A 16,274-nucleotide genomic window follows, 5' to 3' on the forward strand; every position below is an offset into this window, starting at 1 on the left:
CCCTCTAAAGCTAGGGCCAATTTCATTTCAAGTGGAGGTTAGAGTAAGAAATCACTTTCGTGTTTTACCACCTTCTGCGCTAAGTATTATCTTAACAACCTTTTGTTCTGGTTGACCCATTTAATAACCTGGAAGAAAAAGTGTTGCTCCCATGTCTGGTCTCCAAGGAAGTTATTTTTTAATGGACAGAATAAGCTGAGAGGCCATGGCTGTCTAGAAGGTTAAACGACAAATATCTTGTCTGCATGGGCTTACGCAACAGCTTCAGTCCTTTCTTCTTCAGAAGCGGCTTTGTTGTCTTGCCTGTAATTTGCACATTTAGGCTCTGTAGTGTGTTTATAAAATAGTTTTACACAAACCACTCTTAGCAGTGCAAGCTTCTGAGTTGAAAATTATTCAGGCTTGTTTCATTGAAGGCACTTGGTTTCCATGGCAATTTATAAAAGATGGTGGTTTGGTTTCTTCATTGGAACAGATGACTTAGTTTGGGTGTTTATGTGGCCGCAAGCAAACTCCGATAAGCCTGTGTAATATGTAAGCCCAGGTTTACCGTCCTGGATAATAGTGCATGCAAAAGGAGACAGATTACAGTTATCTAGCTTAGCCATGGAGGAAGAAAAAAACAAAAATAATGAAAGTGGGATGAGGGTAGATTGGGGAGGAACATGAATGTTTTAAATAATTCTGAGTTCCGGTTATTTTCAAGGAGGGGTAACAGCCAAAGGTAAAAGGGCCTACATTTATTTAATTCTCTACATAAAACCTTCTCGAAAGGAAAATAAATGCCAGCTCTTCATGTACCCTGTTTACAGTGAGGTTTTTGTTGGCAGGCCATTAGGTTTCCATGGTAACAAGCAAACTATTCATTTGAAACAAAACCAGCCATGACTTTGTGCTTTGACAAGGATTTCTATAGCTCTTTTTTTTTTTTTTTTCCAGAGTTCAACCAGATGACGCTGTAATCTTTTTAGCCACAAAAGCACCTGAAGATCTCTTCTCTACTCAGGTCAAAATGATCTTTTATATGTAGTTTGGAATAAGTTATATTTCCATGATGTCTTTTTATCCCCAGTGCTTAAAAAAATTTGTTTTTATTATTTTATTTTTGAGTCAGTAGTCAGTGGAGGAATCTTTGGTAGTTTGTTTTTCAATGTCCATTTACAAAGACTCTTTCTTCATGCTAGTGCCTGGTGAATCTTTTATAGCCTCTGCCAGGATAAGGTCACCTTCGAGGGCTTAAGATAGAGATGAGGACAATAACCGGAAAAAGCCATATATGTATTAAAATCCCAACAGCACCATCAACGGAATCTAAAGATAAGAAAAGTAAACGCGAAAGAGAGAGAGAGAGAATAAGCAATCCATGTAGCTACCAATGCAACTTCAACAAATTAAAAAAAGACAATGTTTGTATATTGAAACCACTTTTAGAAAACATTTATTTTGCTTTGTTTTGTTTCTTACCTTATTATCTAAGGCAAGTAAAAAGGAAAATAACTTGAATATATGATTAGATAACCAAACCAAACCAAACTCACTGCAGTCGAGTCAGATCTAACTCATAGAGATCCCTCCTTGGGTTTCCAAGGCGGAATCACTATGGAAGTAGATTGCCCAGTTTTCCTTCTGAGGAGTGGCTGGTGGGTTTGAACCGCCAGCTTTCTGGTTAGTAGTCAAATGCCTTAGGTACTACACTACCAGAGCTCCTATATGATTAGATAGTTGATAAAACTATCTGCAGATTTTAAGGTGATATACTATGCTATGAAAACTTGCTAAAAAAAAGTAGTTGTGTTGGTTTGTGACTCAGTTCAACGTCAGAGTTCTGCTAGTTGCATGAAAGTATGCACACCAATTCTTAGATCCCTTTTTTGTTTCTTTTTTTTTTTTTTTTTTTTAAGCTTTCAAATGTTTAAGCTTGAAGGCTGGGTAAAAAGAAAACAAACAAACAAAAAAAAACCTGATTGCTCTTGATAAAAACTAAGAAGCAATCCTTAGGATAGATACACGAACTACTGCAACCAGTACATTATTTATGTTTAGATCAGGCCATTTTTCTATTCATGTGATTTTTCAAAATGCCATGAAGTTCATTCTAACTAAGACATCTCTTTCATCTTTCAGCCTTGTAATACCTTCTATAGTTGGTATTTGAGTTACAGCTTCCTGTTAACAGCACCCTTTGTTGTTACTGTTGTTCGGTGCCATTGATTTGGGTTTAACTCTTATCGACCCTATGCATAACAGAAAGACAAGGAGCATCCTTAGAATGTACAATTTACTTCTTGTTGTTGTTGTTGTTGTTAGGAGAGCTAATATAAAGATATTCAATATTTCGTTCATCTGGCTTAAATTACAAAATATGTTCACACCAGAGAGAACTGGGCTCTGAAATTACAAACATAGACTCTCAGGTCTTGAAGGTGTCAGCCACAGTGTCCCGTGCTGTCTGAGGACAGGGGATCTGGGAAATGAATCTACATACCTGCAGGAAGGTGTGTCCTTAGAAAATAACATTAAGTTAATATTCACCAAATGCCAATTCATCAGAAGTCATGGGATAAATACTTGTTAAATAAATTGAAAAACAGGTAACAGAAGACTTCCCCATACAAATTGAATATTTTTGTTTAATTAGTATTATTTTTTTACCTTGATTCATAGTAACTGCATAAAAATACCTCCAATACATATAGATGTATCCTATTTAGAAAACTCATATATTTTTCCACATTTAGTCATTTAAGGGTAGAAAACTGATTGTGAAGTGGTCTATTCTGTGATAATAAATTCTCTAAGACTTTTGTAGTCATTTCTCAATGGCTACTCTTGCCACTTCTGATTCCTCTTCTAGTTAGTGAACTATTCTACTTGTTTCACTCTTCTGGAAAATTGAATTGAATTGAAGTTATAGTATTTTCAATTATTAAATTACCAAAATGCAAAATATATGTATAAAATGATAACTACATTCTGATAATATGCTATAACCACTGCTTCGCATTGTGAAATTTTAAAAGAATTTTAATCTTTTCTCAAGATAACACATGCTTTTCTGTATATCAGAAAAACCTAGTTCATTTGTGTATAGCTACTAGTGTTCTAAAGCAAAATTACCTAGATACAGGGATGAATTACTAATAAATTTGTTATTTGAAATACTAAGCACAATAACAGAAAAGTAAAGACTATGAGCAAAATGCGTCATTGTTACATATAATCTTAGTTTTTTTCTTTTTATAAATGCTTAAAAATGGAGTCAATTCTGTTCATCTGAGCAATCACTGGAAAGTTGTATAAATTTGACTTCCAACTTCTAGATTTCTCACTAAACCAGAAAGCAAATCTACTGCCATCAAGTCAATTCTGACTCATACTAACCCTTTAGGACAGAGTAGAATTGCCCCCATAGGGTTTCCATGGCTGTAAATCTTTATAGAAGCAGACTGCCTCATCTTTCTCCCATGGAGCAGCTGGTAGGTTTGAACCACTGACCTTCTGGTTAACAGCCAAGTATTTTAACCACTACACCATTAGAGCTTCTCATTAAATAACCTAAATTAACACTGATTCATTCTAGAGCTATGAAAGATGGATTTTTTCATATTTCTTTGGTATGTGCTGTGCAATCAATGAGTTGGTATTGTAAGTTTGATTTGATTGATATCTCTATATACCCATAGCATTAAAGATGCCAGATAATCTAGGAAAATCCTCAAATTGAAGGAATGTTTAATAGGAATGATTTGTAGATAACATTAAATCATAATATTCAAACCATTGTAAAAAGTCAACCCCCAAATTTATAAACAAGATTGAGGTAAGGGTAGCAGATTAATTATACCAGAAAATATAGGGCTACTCCATTATTTAATATATATGGTAAGGTTCTTCACAATATGTCATTTGTTAAAATAACTGGCAAGGCTTAAACCTAGGAAATAAATTGTTTGGGGAAATAAAAACAACTATGCCTGTACAAATCTATACTTAGCACAGATTTACCCTATATTTAAAAAAATATTTAAAAACTATTACATACAAATAATACTAAGCAATCTTAATTCAAAATCAAAGTGTGCTTGCCTCATCTAGTTCTAAATATAAATCACTTTTATCTTAGACCAAATATACCTACAGTCAAATTTAATATTTTAATTTTAAAATACTTTCAACATTTTATGGCCTCATAAGAAAATTATGAATAAGTCAATGAAAAACACTTTTTTAAAAAATTAGAATGTGTTAATTTAATATTAGTTACTTTAATATCACATCAAACCAATCCCCAAGTCCAGAAAACACTTACTCTTAGTTGTTAGGTCTTGTTTTGCACATTCTCCTTCTGCAATTGATACATCATCTATGGCAATGTCACCTTCTATGCCAGGACCTCGAATACCTTCAAAAATGAGCTAGAAATATGAATGAAATAGACCTAAATGTAGAGCTTTGATCTGCAAATCAAAGAAATTGAGGCAGCAAATTGTTAATAATTCTGGCTTTTTTTTTCTTTAACCTTGATATTTTCAAAATGGTAACTTTATGAAAAAAAATCATAAATTTTCACAACAAAACTGTTAATGAGATCTTCCTTTCATAGCATTAGTTTTTCACATAAAAATTCTGTGTTGATTTGTCCTAAAGAATAATGCAGAATCTGCAAAACATCGCATAATATGGATGAACTTGGAGGACATTATGCTGAGTGAAATAAGTCAATCCCAGGAGGACAAACATTCTGTTAGTCCATTATTATAAAAAAGCCAAGGAAAGGTTTCTATATGGAAGGAAATTTTCTTTGTTGGTTACCAGGGGTGAGAGGGGAGGGGAGGGAGCACTGCTAGATAAGTAGAGGCAGGTATTATTGATTTGGGTAAAGAGAAGGGCAATGTACCAAATGTGAGTGATCAATATGGTGGCATTGAGGAAGAAGACGACATAGGCAGGTGCATGGGAGGTACAGGCAACAAAAATAAACTCTTTTGTACATACAGTACTGTGTTGTCAGTGAAGGCAAACATTGATCTATGGGTGGATCGATGGGTGGACAGGCTGAACTATTAGGTATGTCTGTGCAGGAGGGAGTGTGCCCAGTACCATGTATAGGGTTGGCAGACAAGGTTTCTAAAGTGTATTTGTATGTTCTGTAAGAATTTCCAGGTATATAATAGAGCTGATGAGGGACAAGGTTGTAGTCACTTCTCAGCCACAGCCAACTACCCAGAGAGAGCAAGTAGTTGGACCTGTGGGCTCGGGACCACAGTCACAGGGGACATTAACTCAACTGGCATAACATACTACAAAAAAGCAGTGCTCAATATCCTACTTTGGCAAGTAGTGACTGGGATCTTAAAAGCTTGCATGTAGCCATCTAGATGCAATGATGGGTTTCTCCTCATCCGGAGCAAAGAAGAATGATGAAAACTAAAGACATGGAAAAAATTAGTCCAAGGGACTGGTACACCATGAGATTGTCAGCCTGTACAACTATGAGACCAGAAGAACTAGATGGTGCCAGCCACTGTCAACCACTCAGAGGGGTGTTTATGTAGGAGATCCTGGAAAGAGTGGGAGAACAATGTGGAACAAAACTCAAAATCATAAAAAGAACAAAGGGACCAGGTTGCTGGTCCAATAGTGTTTGGTGAAACCCCTGAGATAATGGCCCCTAGGTTGGGCAATCCTACTTCCGTAGTGATACTGCCTCGGAAACCCAAGGAGGGGTCGCTATGAGTCGGGGCCGACTCGACGGCACATAACACACACACACACACAGCTGCCCTTTAGGTCTGGCATTGAACCCACTCCTGTGGCTTCCAACCAAACAAAAGAAAGGCATATGAGCTGAACAGTTACATTAGGTAGATACACTCCTTGAAGAGATCAATCATGGCAGAATAGAAGGCCTGTGTATGCACAGGGAGACATCTCATGGGGCCAGAATGCATGGGAGGGAAGGACACAGGGAAGAGGTGGCTAGGGGTAGGAAGTGGGAGGACAGGTGTTGCACTGTGGAAGATCGCAGCCAATGTCATGAAGTGTATGTGAACTGCTGTATAGAAGATGAATTTGCTCATAAACTTTCACCAACTCATGATAAAATTGATAAAAAAAAATCTCTGTTGATTTGAAAACAAAACTAGATTAAATAATACAACAAAAACAACTACTACAAATCCTGTTACTTTTCATTTCCAGAGGAGAAGATAAATTTTTATTTGAAGTCTTTCTGAAACATATTTTTCTTAATTTTCTTTAAAACCATATCATAAGACTGGTGTTCTAGAAAATTTTTATAAGAATGTATTGGTTCTTTTTAGGGTAGTATGCTTACTGATGGCTAGAGCATGAGTTGACTGCCTCTGCGAATTGTTTGATTTCATCCAAACAGATTAAATAGCTTTCTCAGACTCCTTAGATTTATTTACACTATGCTTACCACTATGATTTAACTTTTTATATTATATTTTAAGTAATAAAAGATATTTATGGGCTTGTTTATGTTGGATGTCTAGTGGCAGACTGAATTTCCAGCATCTAGAATAGTGGTTGGATTAATGGCTTAATGCATGAGTGTTGAAAGAATATATGAATGAAGTCAGATTCTCCTTATTGCTATATTTATCACTAAAATTATCACTAAATTCTGGCAACAAGGACAATATAGGGACAATTAGCAAATTTTTATTATTTCATTATTACAGAAGTGAAACTCTTCTAGAATCTTCCCTTATAAGCTTCAATTTTTTCTGTGCTTTCAGCACAAATTTTTTAGTCTTCTGATACTGAAAGAGTAAGAGGCAATCTATGCATTTAGTGAATTACATTCCCAGAAAACATTTCTACATATCAAAATGAAACCTCTGCTTTGGCCCTTCCAAAGATAAATTAGTGAATAAAGAAATGTTTCCAACATCATGCTGATATACTTTTTAATATATTTTCTAGCCTTATTTCATTGTAACAAATTTGAATGAAAATTTATTTTTAATCAATAGAAAAATGTTTAGTCTTCTTTGTCTTTTAAAACATCTTTGTGTGGCTTCTTAAGGGCAAATTTGAGATGATTTTCATAGAACTTAAGTTACCGTTAAGAAATTGGTCTATCATTCTCTGATAATGCTACTGAAAGTTCACTGCTGAAATTTCCAAGTAGTAAGCAGAGGCATTAGTTATCAATTTTCATATTAAGTTCTTATCCACCACTTAATTATCATTCATAAGATGTAGAACGATATTCATGATTTTGATTGGCGCAAAATGTTTAAAAAGTTTTATTATTATATTTGTGTCAGGAGTGTTTCCTGCTTATCTCTGTTGAGATAAGTATGGTGATATTGTCCAAAGCCTTTGCTTTGAAAAGCATAAAAAAATGTCCTGTATCACTGAAATCAAAAGAAAATGGCAGGCCGGAGCTCAGCTCAAACATTTAGAACTAAATCAGCAGTTCTGGAATTCTCAGCCTTTATGTAGAATCCACAAGGAGATTCTATTTTGGCTGCCAAGAAATAGTGACTTAGAGGAAACAGTGACTAAAATTTGACTTAGGGTGAGGTTTGTGAAAGTATCTGTCTGAAAGACTTGCAGAGGACTGTTTAAATTTCAAGGTACCATTAATGAAGATTTCAAACAAAACAAAACACAAAACAAAATGAAACAAATCAACAAGCAACAACAAATCAACATAGAATAAACTTTTAAAGATACTGTATACTGAAAATGGGAAGTCATTTTAATGGCTCAAATAAAGAATATTCCACATTTTGGATTTAACATAATTAACTTAACCAGTACCCTATTGTCATTGAAATACAATTAAGGTTTTTTTGTTTTTTTTCTTCCTATTATGAGGGAGCTCTGGTGTCATAGTGCCTAAGGCATTGGACTGCTAACCAGAGGGCTGGCAGTTAAAACTGACCAGCCACCAGTCCTCAGAAGGAAGATTGGGCAACCTATCCATAGAGACACCGCTTCGGAAACCCAAGGAGAGGTCCCTATGAGTCGAATCGACTTGACGGTAGTGAGTTTTGGTTTTTTGGTTTATTATGAACAAAGGAGATCTGGTGATGCAGTAGTTAAAGTATTCAGCTACTACCTAAAATGTCTGCGTTCAAACCCACCAGCAACTCTGTGGGAGAAAGATGAGGCAGGTTGCTTCTGTAAAAATTTATGTGGCATTTCTACCCTGTCCTATAAGGTTGCTATGAGTTGGAGTCAACTTGATGGCAGTATTAGGAACAAGGCTGAAATGAATACGTTCATATAATTATCATAGATGCTTGTTCAGAGCATGGTTATTTAATGTCTTTATAAATTGTCCCTGTCAAACTCTATCTGTGAGAAGACATTGTCCTGTTCCTCAATAACAGTGGACTTTTAAGTAATTTGGGCATAATTTCCTTTTTTTTTTTGGATATGTGCTGCTTATCTATTAGGAGCTCTGGTGGCATAGTGCCTAAGGCACTTGACTGTTAATTAGAAGGCTGGTGGTTCAAACCCACCAGCCACTCCTTGGAAGGAAGGCCGGGCAATCTACTTCCGTGGTGATACTGCCTCAGAAACCCAAGAGTGGGTTGCTGTGATTGGGATCCGACTAGATGGCAGTGCCATGTGTTGCGTTGTGTTGCTGCTTATCTTGTAGAGAATCATATTAGAATAAACTGATAATTATTCCAATGCCCCTCCTTTGTAATTTTAGTCATGTGACGCTGACTCTTCTCTCTTGAAGATAACAACATGAATGGAATAAAGAAAGAATGAAGGTGTTTTAATCAGGAAAATTTGGTACGGTAAGAGGAAGCCTCCTCAGTCATTCTGAGTTTTAAATTTAAAAGATGGAAGAGGGAAGTGGGTTAATAGAAGCAAATACTGCTTGTAGAGTGTAATTAAGAGTAGCAATATAGCCATGGGAAAGATAAGGGAATTGCATTCCCATATATGTTGTGTGGAAAGTGAGATGTGGGGGAAGAGCTTATTAAAGGTAAGTTAGAATGTTCTGCACTTGGTCATATTTGAGTGTATATAAATGAGGCTGAAGTCATTAATTCTTTTGGGAAAGGATGCTGTACAAACAGGCTTTAAGAATACATTAATTTTTTATCTTAGCCATGTAGAGGTAAGAAGTTGATAAACCAATCTACTATTTTTCTTATTTAAAGTACACACTCATTTTGTCTAGGAAGTTCATGTTACCTGGAGACAGGAGTCAATGTAAAGTAATGGGGTTTTTTAAAAAATTAAAACTAAAATTCAAAAAAGCAGAAAAATCATTTCTGAACTATCCAAAGCTGCTTTTCCTGGGAAGCCATGTGTTAATTAGAATGATCCAATCAATGCTCAAAGCATTTCAAAACTTCTGCTACTGTCTTTAAAGTTAAATATTCCTCCTTTTCCTGTTAATTTCCTTTTTCTTTCCTTCATCTTGCCTCCCTGGTGCAGCTTGATCAAAACTTTTGGAGCTAGCTAGGTTTGTTTTAAAGACAAACATCCCCAAGCAAGAAGTTGTGAATGATGTTGCTGCTCTTCATTTGTGGTCTGACTGATAGGGGGTATGAGGAGCTTTCTGTGGGAAACATCAGGGAATAAATAGAATGATGTAATTTAACATCTGTGCTGACTACCTGTGGGAAATATGTTGACTGTAAGTGTGCAGCTGGCTGAACAGCAAAAATACAAATCAACACAAGTTAAATTGCCACATGTCCAGAGGGCTGCCTGTATCTAGAACATTTTTCTATGTGAATACTTCATTCCCTGGTGATCCTGAATGAATAGATGAAGTGTTACAGTAATATCAGTTGGCTAATTTGTAAATTTATAATTTACATTTACCTTTATACTAAGGTAATATATTTTGTCATCGAATAAATAACATGGGTTATTTATTTAAAAGCACAGAAGGAGTTTTAGACATGGCGTGGAAGTAAAGCAAGGAACTAGTGTAATGCAGAAATGATAAGAAATATGATTTCTAGCAATCAACTCCTGGTGTAGATATAATTGTTGTTATGTGCCATCAAGTCAGACCCGACTCATAGCAACCCTTCCTTAGGTTTCCTAGGCAGTATCACTACAGAAGTAGATTGCCCAACCTTCCTTCTGAGGAGTGGCTGGTGGGTTTGAACTGCCAGCCTTCTGGTTAGCAGTCAAATGCCTTAGGCACTACACTGTTATAGTGCTTTTAATTTTTATTTATAATCTTATGATGACGGGGAATCCAATCCAATAGGACAGAGCAATACTGTAGTCTTCCTCAGGGTCCTGCTCGAACAGAAAGAAAGAAAAAGATCTTGTGAAGTGTATTTGTTTGTTTCCTTTCAATTTTCCTAATAGTTTAACTATTGAGAAAATACAGATTTTTTTTTTTTTAACTGATCTGGACTTAAAAAGAAATATGTATTGTGAGTTCCAGTAAGATGGTGGAATATGCAGACAGACTGCACATATCCTCTTCAACAAAGAAAAGGGGAACCAATTTACACAGATACAGAAGATAATTCTGGATCCTTGAGCTTTGAAGGGAAAGATTTAGAAGTGGACTAAACTCCAACTGGTAGAAGAACCTGCATGAAAACACCAAAAAAGGAGACATATGGTGAGGTGGTCTGTTGGTGATCCTGACAGCACAGAGAACATGGACATTGCCAAGTGGTGTTAGGACCTAAGAATTAATCTAAAAATCGGCCCTGCTAGCCAAGGGCTGCATGGAGGCCTGCACTAGTGGCTGGTAAATAAAAAGGGAAGGAGCGAAGAGGAAAGTGGGCTGAGCTATGGACTTCTGCCTGTCTGGAGGGTGTAGCCATTTTGAATGTTTACAAGCTGTTTGACAATTTTGGATATTTAAAGCAACAACATTCTCCCAGTTCCCAAGGACTTAAGAATAGGCTCCACTTGCCAGGAACCACAAGGACATTCAGGACACAAATAACTGGAAAGGTGTGATATTCCCCTTGCTACTCTTAGACCACTTACCCTTTTTGAATGGAGGTGTGGCCATCCCTCACTCCCACCCACATTCTGGGCCAGCAGGAATTGCACCCCATTCTGTGTGCTCAGACAGAGCCTGAGTGCCCTGCACTGCCATGCACAATTTGTTTTCCTTTTATATAGTTTGTTTGTTTTTGTCTGTTTTAAAATTATTATTATTATTATTATTTATCCTTTTTAGTGTATTCTTATTCTTCCCTTCCCAGATTCTGGTTTTCATCTTTTTCTCCCTTCCCTGTTCCTGGTTCTCATTTTTTTCTTTCTTTTGGTAAACCCCATTCCTTGTTTTTCTTTTTTCCTCACTAATCCCCTACTCTACTTTTTTCTCTTATTGCCCTCTCCCCAGAAATTGTGGGTTTTTTTTTTTTTTTTGGTGATTGTTCCTGTGTGCTTACACAGTCTGTGTTTTGTTCACTTGCCTTTATTTTTTTGATGATTATTCGATTGTTGTTTTTGTCTGAGTGGGAAACATCAAAAGTGCCCATATGACACAATTACACCTGTACATTCTGCACTTCCCTTACTGAGTAAGAGCCACCACTTCTTTCTCCACTAACTGGCCAATGATCCATGACTACCAAGAAAAGCCTGACTTGCCCTTAACTGCACTCCACACATTAGTTAATAGAGATCTAAATACAATAATGCCATGATGTCTCAGAGACAACAGACCATCACAGTCCATGCAAAGAAGCAAAATAAAGCAGTAGAAATGAGGGAGCAGGATACAGAAGCAGAACACATCCCTGAGGAAGAAGTAGCATTAGAACTCCTTGATAAGGAATTCACAAAATTTATATCAGGTATCATCAAAGGATTGAGAGACAGACTAAGGAAAACACTGACAAAATTACAGAAAACACATACAAAACCCTCGAAAACTTTTGGAAGTAAATACAAGAACAAAAAGAACACATGAATGAAAAACGAAATGATAAAAAATCTACAGATAGAAATCCAGATTAAAACTAAATTTTCAGAAATAGCTACCACATTGAAAGGGCAAAGGAGAAGAATTAAATCAACGGAAGACAGAATTCATGAGATTGAAGACAGATACCTGAATACATCTTTGGAAAGGGATCAAATAGAAATAAGACCAAAACAAAATGAAGAATGCCTAAGGTTCATGTGGGTTCCCATCTAAAGGAATGACCAATGTGTCATTGGAATTCCAGAGCAGGAAGAGAAAAAGAAAACTACTGAGAAAATTGACCAAGATTTGTTGGAAAAGAACTTCTCTGATATGTTGAAAGATGACAATATATTCATTCAGAAAGTCCAAAGAACCCCAAACAAGACAGACACCAAAAGAAAGTCACCAAAACATATCATCATCAAACACATCAAAACCAAAGATAAAGAAAAAATCCTGAAAACAGCATGGGAAAAACAAAGTTATTTACAAAGGACAACTAATAAGAATAATCTTTGATTTCTCAGCAGAGACCATGCATGCAAGAAGGTAATGGAATGGGATATATAAAACCCTGAAAGAGAAACATTTCCAAACAAGAATTATATGCCAAGCAAAATTCTCCCTCAAATATGATGGTGAAATTAGGAGACTTCCAGATAATCAGAAATTGAATTAAATTAAAACCAGACCAACCTTACAAGAGATATTAAAGGATTCCTTTGAACAGAGAGCCAATAATAACAAACAACAACTGACAATTAATACACAAGATGACATAATCCCAAAACCTACACAGCTTTGGAAGTATCCAAAGTAAAATAAGCTTACAAGATTGTGAACAGGGAACCAAAATATCAATTGGCAAATGAGGACAACAACAAACCAAAAAGAGGGAAAAAATAGTGTAGTTACAGACCTTCTAAATGGTGAGGAAGTTGAGAGAGTTGCAAGATAGAATGGATAGAATGGACTGTTCTAAACTCAGGGTGAAAATTTTAAATCACAGGGTAAGCTCAAAGAAAAATGATAAACCTTCCTTCACATCACAATAAAAAAGAGGACAAGCACAAATATTTAGCAAATAGTAAAACAATCACAACAAAGAAAATGATAACACGATTCATAAACATAATGAGCTCAGCACAGAAAATTATATGGAACAAAGAAACCAGGAACACCATGAAAAAACACATAACAAAATGACAGGAACCAATTCATACTTGTCAAAAATTACACTGAATGTCAATGGACTAAATGCACTACTCAAGGGACAGAGAATTGAAAACTGGATAAGAAAACATAACCCATCAATATGCTGTCTACAAGAGACATACCTTGGAGATAAAGACAAAAATAGAGTGAAAATCGAAGGTTGGAAAAATATATATCAAGCAAATGGTAACCAAAAAAAAGCAGGAGTGGCAATATTAATTTCTCATAAAGCTGACTTTAAGACAAAAACACCATAGGAGACAAGGAAGGATATTATATAATGATTAAAGGATCAATTGAACAAGAGGATAAAACCATAATAAATATCTATGGACCCAATGAAAGAGCCCCAAAATACATAAATCAGATTTTAAAAGAGTTGAAAAGTCAAATAGATGACTCCACAGTCATAATGGGAGATTTTAATACACCACTTTCAATGAAAGATAGAACAACTGGAAAGAAACTCAACAAAGATACTGAAGAGCTAAACAATATAATCTACCAACTCGACCTTATAGACTTCTACAGAGCACTTCACCCAACAACAGCACAACAATATACATTCTTTTCCAGTGAACATGGAGCATTCTTCATGATAGACCATATGCTAGGCCATAAAGCAAGACTTAATAAATTTAGAAATATTGAAATACTGCAAAGCATCTTCTCAGATTACAATGCTATCAAATTAGAAATCTACGATAGGAAGATCAAAGGAAAAAGAGCAAACACATGGAAACTGAACAAAACCCTCCTTAAGAGGGAATGGGTAAGAGAAGAAATAAAAATTGGAATTCAAAAATTCCTTGAATCAAACAAGAATGAAAACACAACATACCAAAATCTTTGGGACACAGCAAAAGCAGTGATCAGAGGCCAATTTATAGCAATAAATGCACACATGAAAAAAGAAGAAAGCCAATATCAACACCTTAACCCAACATCTCCAACAATTAGAAAAAGAGCAGCAAAAAAAGCCTACAGTCACCAGAAGAATGGAAATAATCAAGATTCAAGCAGAAATCAATGAAACAGAAAATAGAAAGACAATAGGAAAAATCAACAGGACTGGAAGTTGGTTTTTTGAAAAGATTAATAAAACTGACAAACCACTGGCAAATTTAACAAACAAAAAGAGGGAAATAACACAAATAACACGAATAAGAAATGAAACAGGTGACATCACAATAGAACTAACTGAAATAAAAAGGATAATATCAGGATACTATGAAGAACAGTACACCAACAAATTTGAAAATCTGGAAGAAATGGACAGATTTCTAGAAACACAGCACTTACCTAAACATTAATTTAGATTGATGTGGAAAAGTTGAACAGATCCATAACAAAAGAAGAAATTGAACAAGTCATTAAAAAAAAAAAAAAAAAAATTACTAACAACAAAGAGTCCTGGCCCAGATGGTTTCAATGGAGAATTCTACCAAACATTCAGAGAAGAACTGACACCAATCCTACTCAAATATTCCAAAACACAGAAAAGGATGGAATCCTCTCTAACTCATTTTATTAAACAAGCATAACCTTGATACCAAAACCAGACAAAGGCATCACTCAAAAGGAAAACTACAGACCAATATCCCTCATGAATATAGATACAAAAATCTTCAACAAAATGCTAGCCAATAGATTCCAACAATATATCAAGAAAATCATTCATTACGACCAAGTGGGGTTCATATCAGGTATGCAAAGATGGTTCAACATTAGAAAAATAATCAACGTTATCCGGCACATAAATAAAACAAAGAAAAAGAACCACATGATTATCAATCAATGCAGAAAGGGCATTTGATAAAATCCAATACCCATTCCTGATCACAACTCTAAGCAAAATAGGAATAGAAGGGACATTCCTCAAGATACTAAAAGGCATATATGCAAAACCAACAGCCAACATTATTCTCAATGGAGAGAGACTCAAACCATATCCCTTGCAAACAGGAACCAGACAAGGATTCCTTCTTTCACCACTTCCATTCAACATTGTATTGGAAGTCTTAGCCAGAGCAATAAGGCAAGAAAGGGAAATCAAAGACTTCCACATTGGTAGGAAAGAAATCAAACTATCCCTGTTTGCTGATTATATGGTCTTATATATAGAAAACTAGAGACTCAGTCAAATGTCTACTGGAACTAATTGAGAGATTTAGCATTGTGGCAGAATACAAGATCAACATCCAAAAATCAGTTGGATTTCTCTACACCAGCAGAGATTGTTGAAAATTAAATAAGGTAATCAATGCCATTTACAATAACTACCCCCAAAAATAAAATACTTGGGAATAAATCTTATCAGGGACACAAACGACCTGTACAAAGAAAACTATAAAACACCACTTTAAGAAACCATAAAAGATCTACATAAATAGAAGAACATACAATGCTCATGGATAGGATGATGGAACATTTTGAAAATGTCAACTCTACCCAAAGCACTCTATACATTCAATGCAACCCCAATCCAGATCCCATCAACATTCTTTAAGGATGTGGAAAAGCCAATCACTAACTTAACATGCAAAGGAAAGAGACCTCAGATAAGCAAAGCAGTATGAAGAAGAAGAACAAAGTATGAGGTCTCACATTGCTGGCTCAAAACCTGCTATACAGCCACAGTGGTCAAAACTGCCTGGTATTGGTACAATGACAGACACATACACCACTGGAATAGAATTAAGAACCCAGAAACAGATCCATTGACCCACGGTCAACTGATCTTTGACAAAGGGCCAAAATCCATTAAATGGGGAAGGGATTGTCTGTTTAATAAATGGTTCTGGCAAATGTGGATATCCATTTGCAGAAAAATGAAACACAATCTGTACCTCACACCAAACACAAAAACTAACTCCAGATGGAACAAAGACTTAAATGTGAAACCTAAAACTATAAAGTTCCTCAAGGTAAAACTAGGGGCAAATTTTGGGACCTTAATATATGGTATAAACAGACTATCAAGCACAATCCAAAATGCACAAACAGCAGAAGAGAAACTAGATGAATGTGAAATTCTAAAAATTAAATTTTTATGTTCTTCCAAAGACTTGTCCAAAAGAATCAAAAAAGAATCTACAGATTGGGAACAAATATTTGGCAATGACTTTTCTGACAAGGGACTTATCTCTAGAAT

General features: G+C 35.6%; 1 protein-coding gene across 1 annotated transcript in view; it reads right to left on the bottom strand.

Moving 5' to 3' along the window:
• Positions 1 to 1,222: 1,222 nt before the first annotated feature.
• The window catches only part of MDGA2 (MAM domain containing glycosylphosphatidylinositol anchor 2), a 1,222,586-nt gene continuing 1,207,534 nt past the window's right edge, over positions 1,223 to 16,274 (bottom strand). The window contains 2 exon segments of the mRNA XM_007943667.2: positions 1,223 to 1,311; positions 4,310 to 4,415. Of these exon segments, the coding sequence (XP_007941858.2) occupies positions 1,223 to 1,311; positions 4,310 to 4,415 (195 nt within the window).

The sequence above is a fragment of the Orycteropus afer genome, unplaced genomic scaffold (assembly GCF_000298275.1).
Source record: "Orycteropus afer afer isolate SDZICR_OR568_19922 unplaced genomic scaffold, OryAfe1.0 scaffold00111, whole genome shotgun sequence".
NCBI lineage: Eukaryota > Metazoa > Chordata > Mammalia > Tubulidentata > Orycteropodidae > Orycteropus > Orycteropus afer.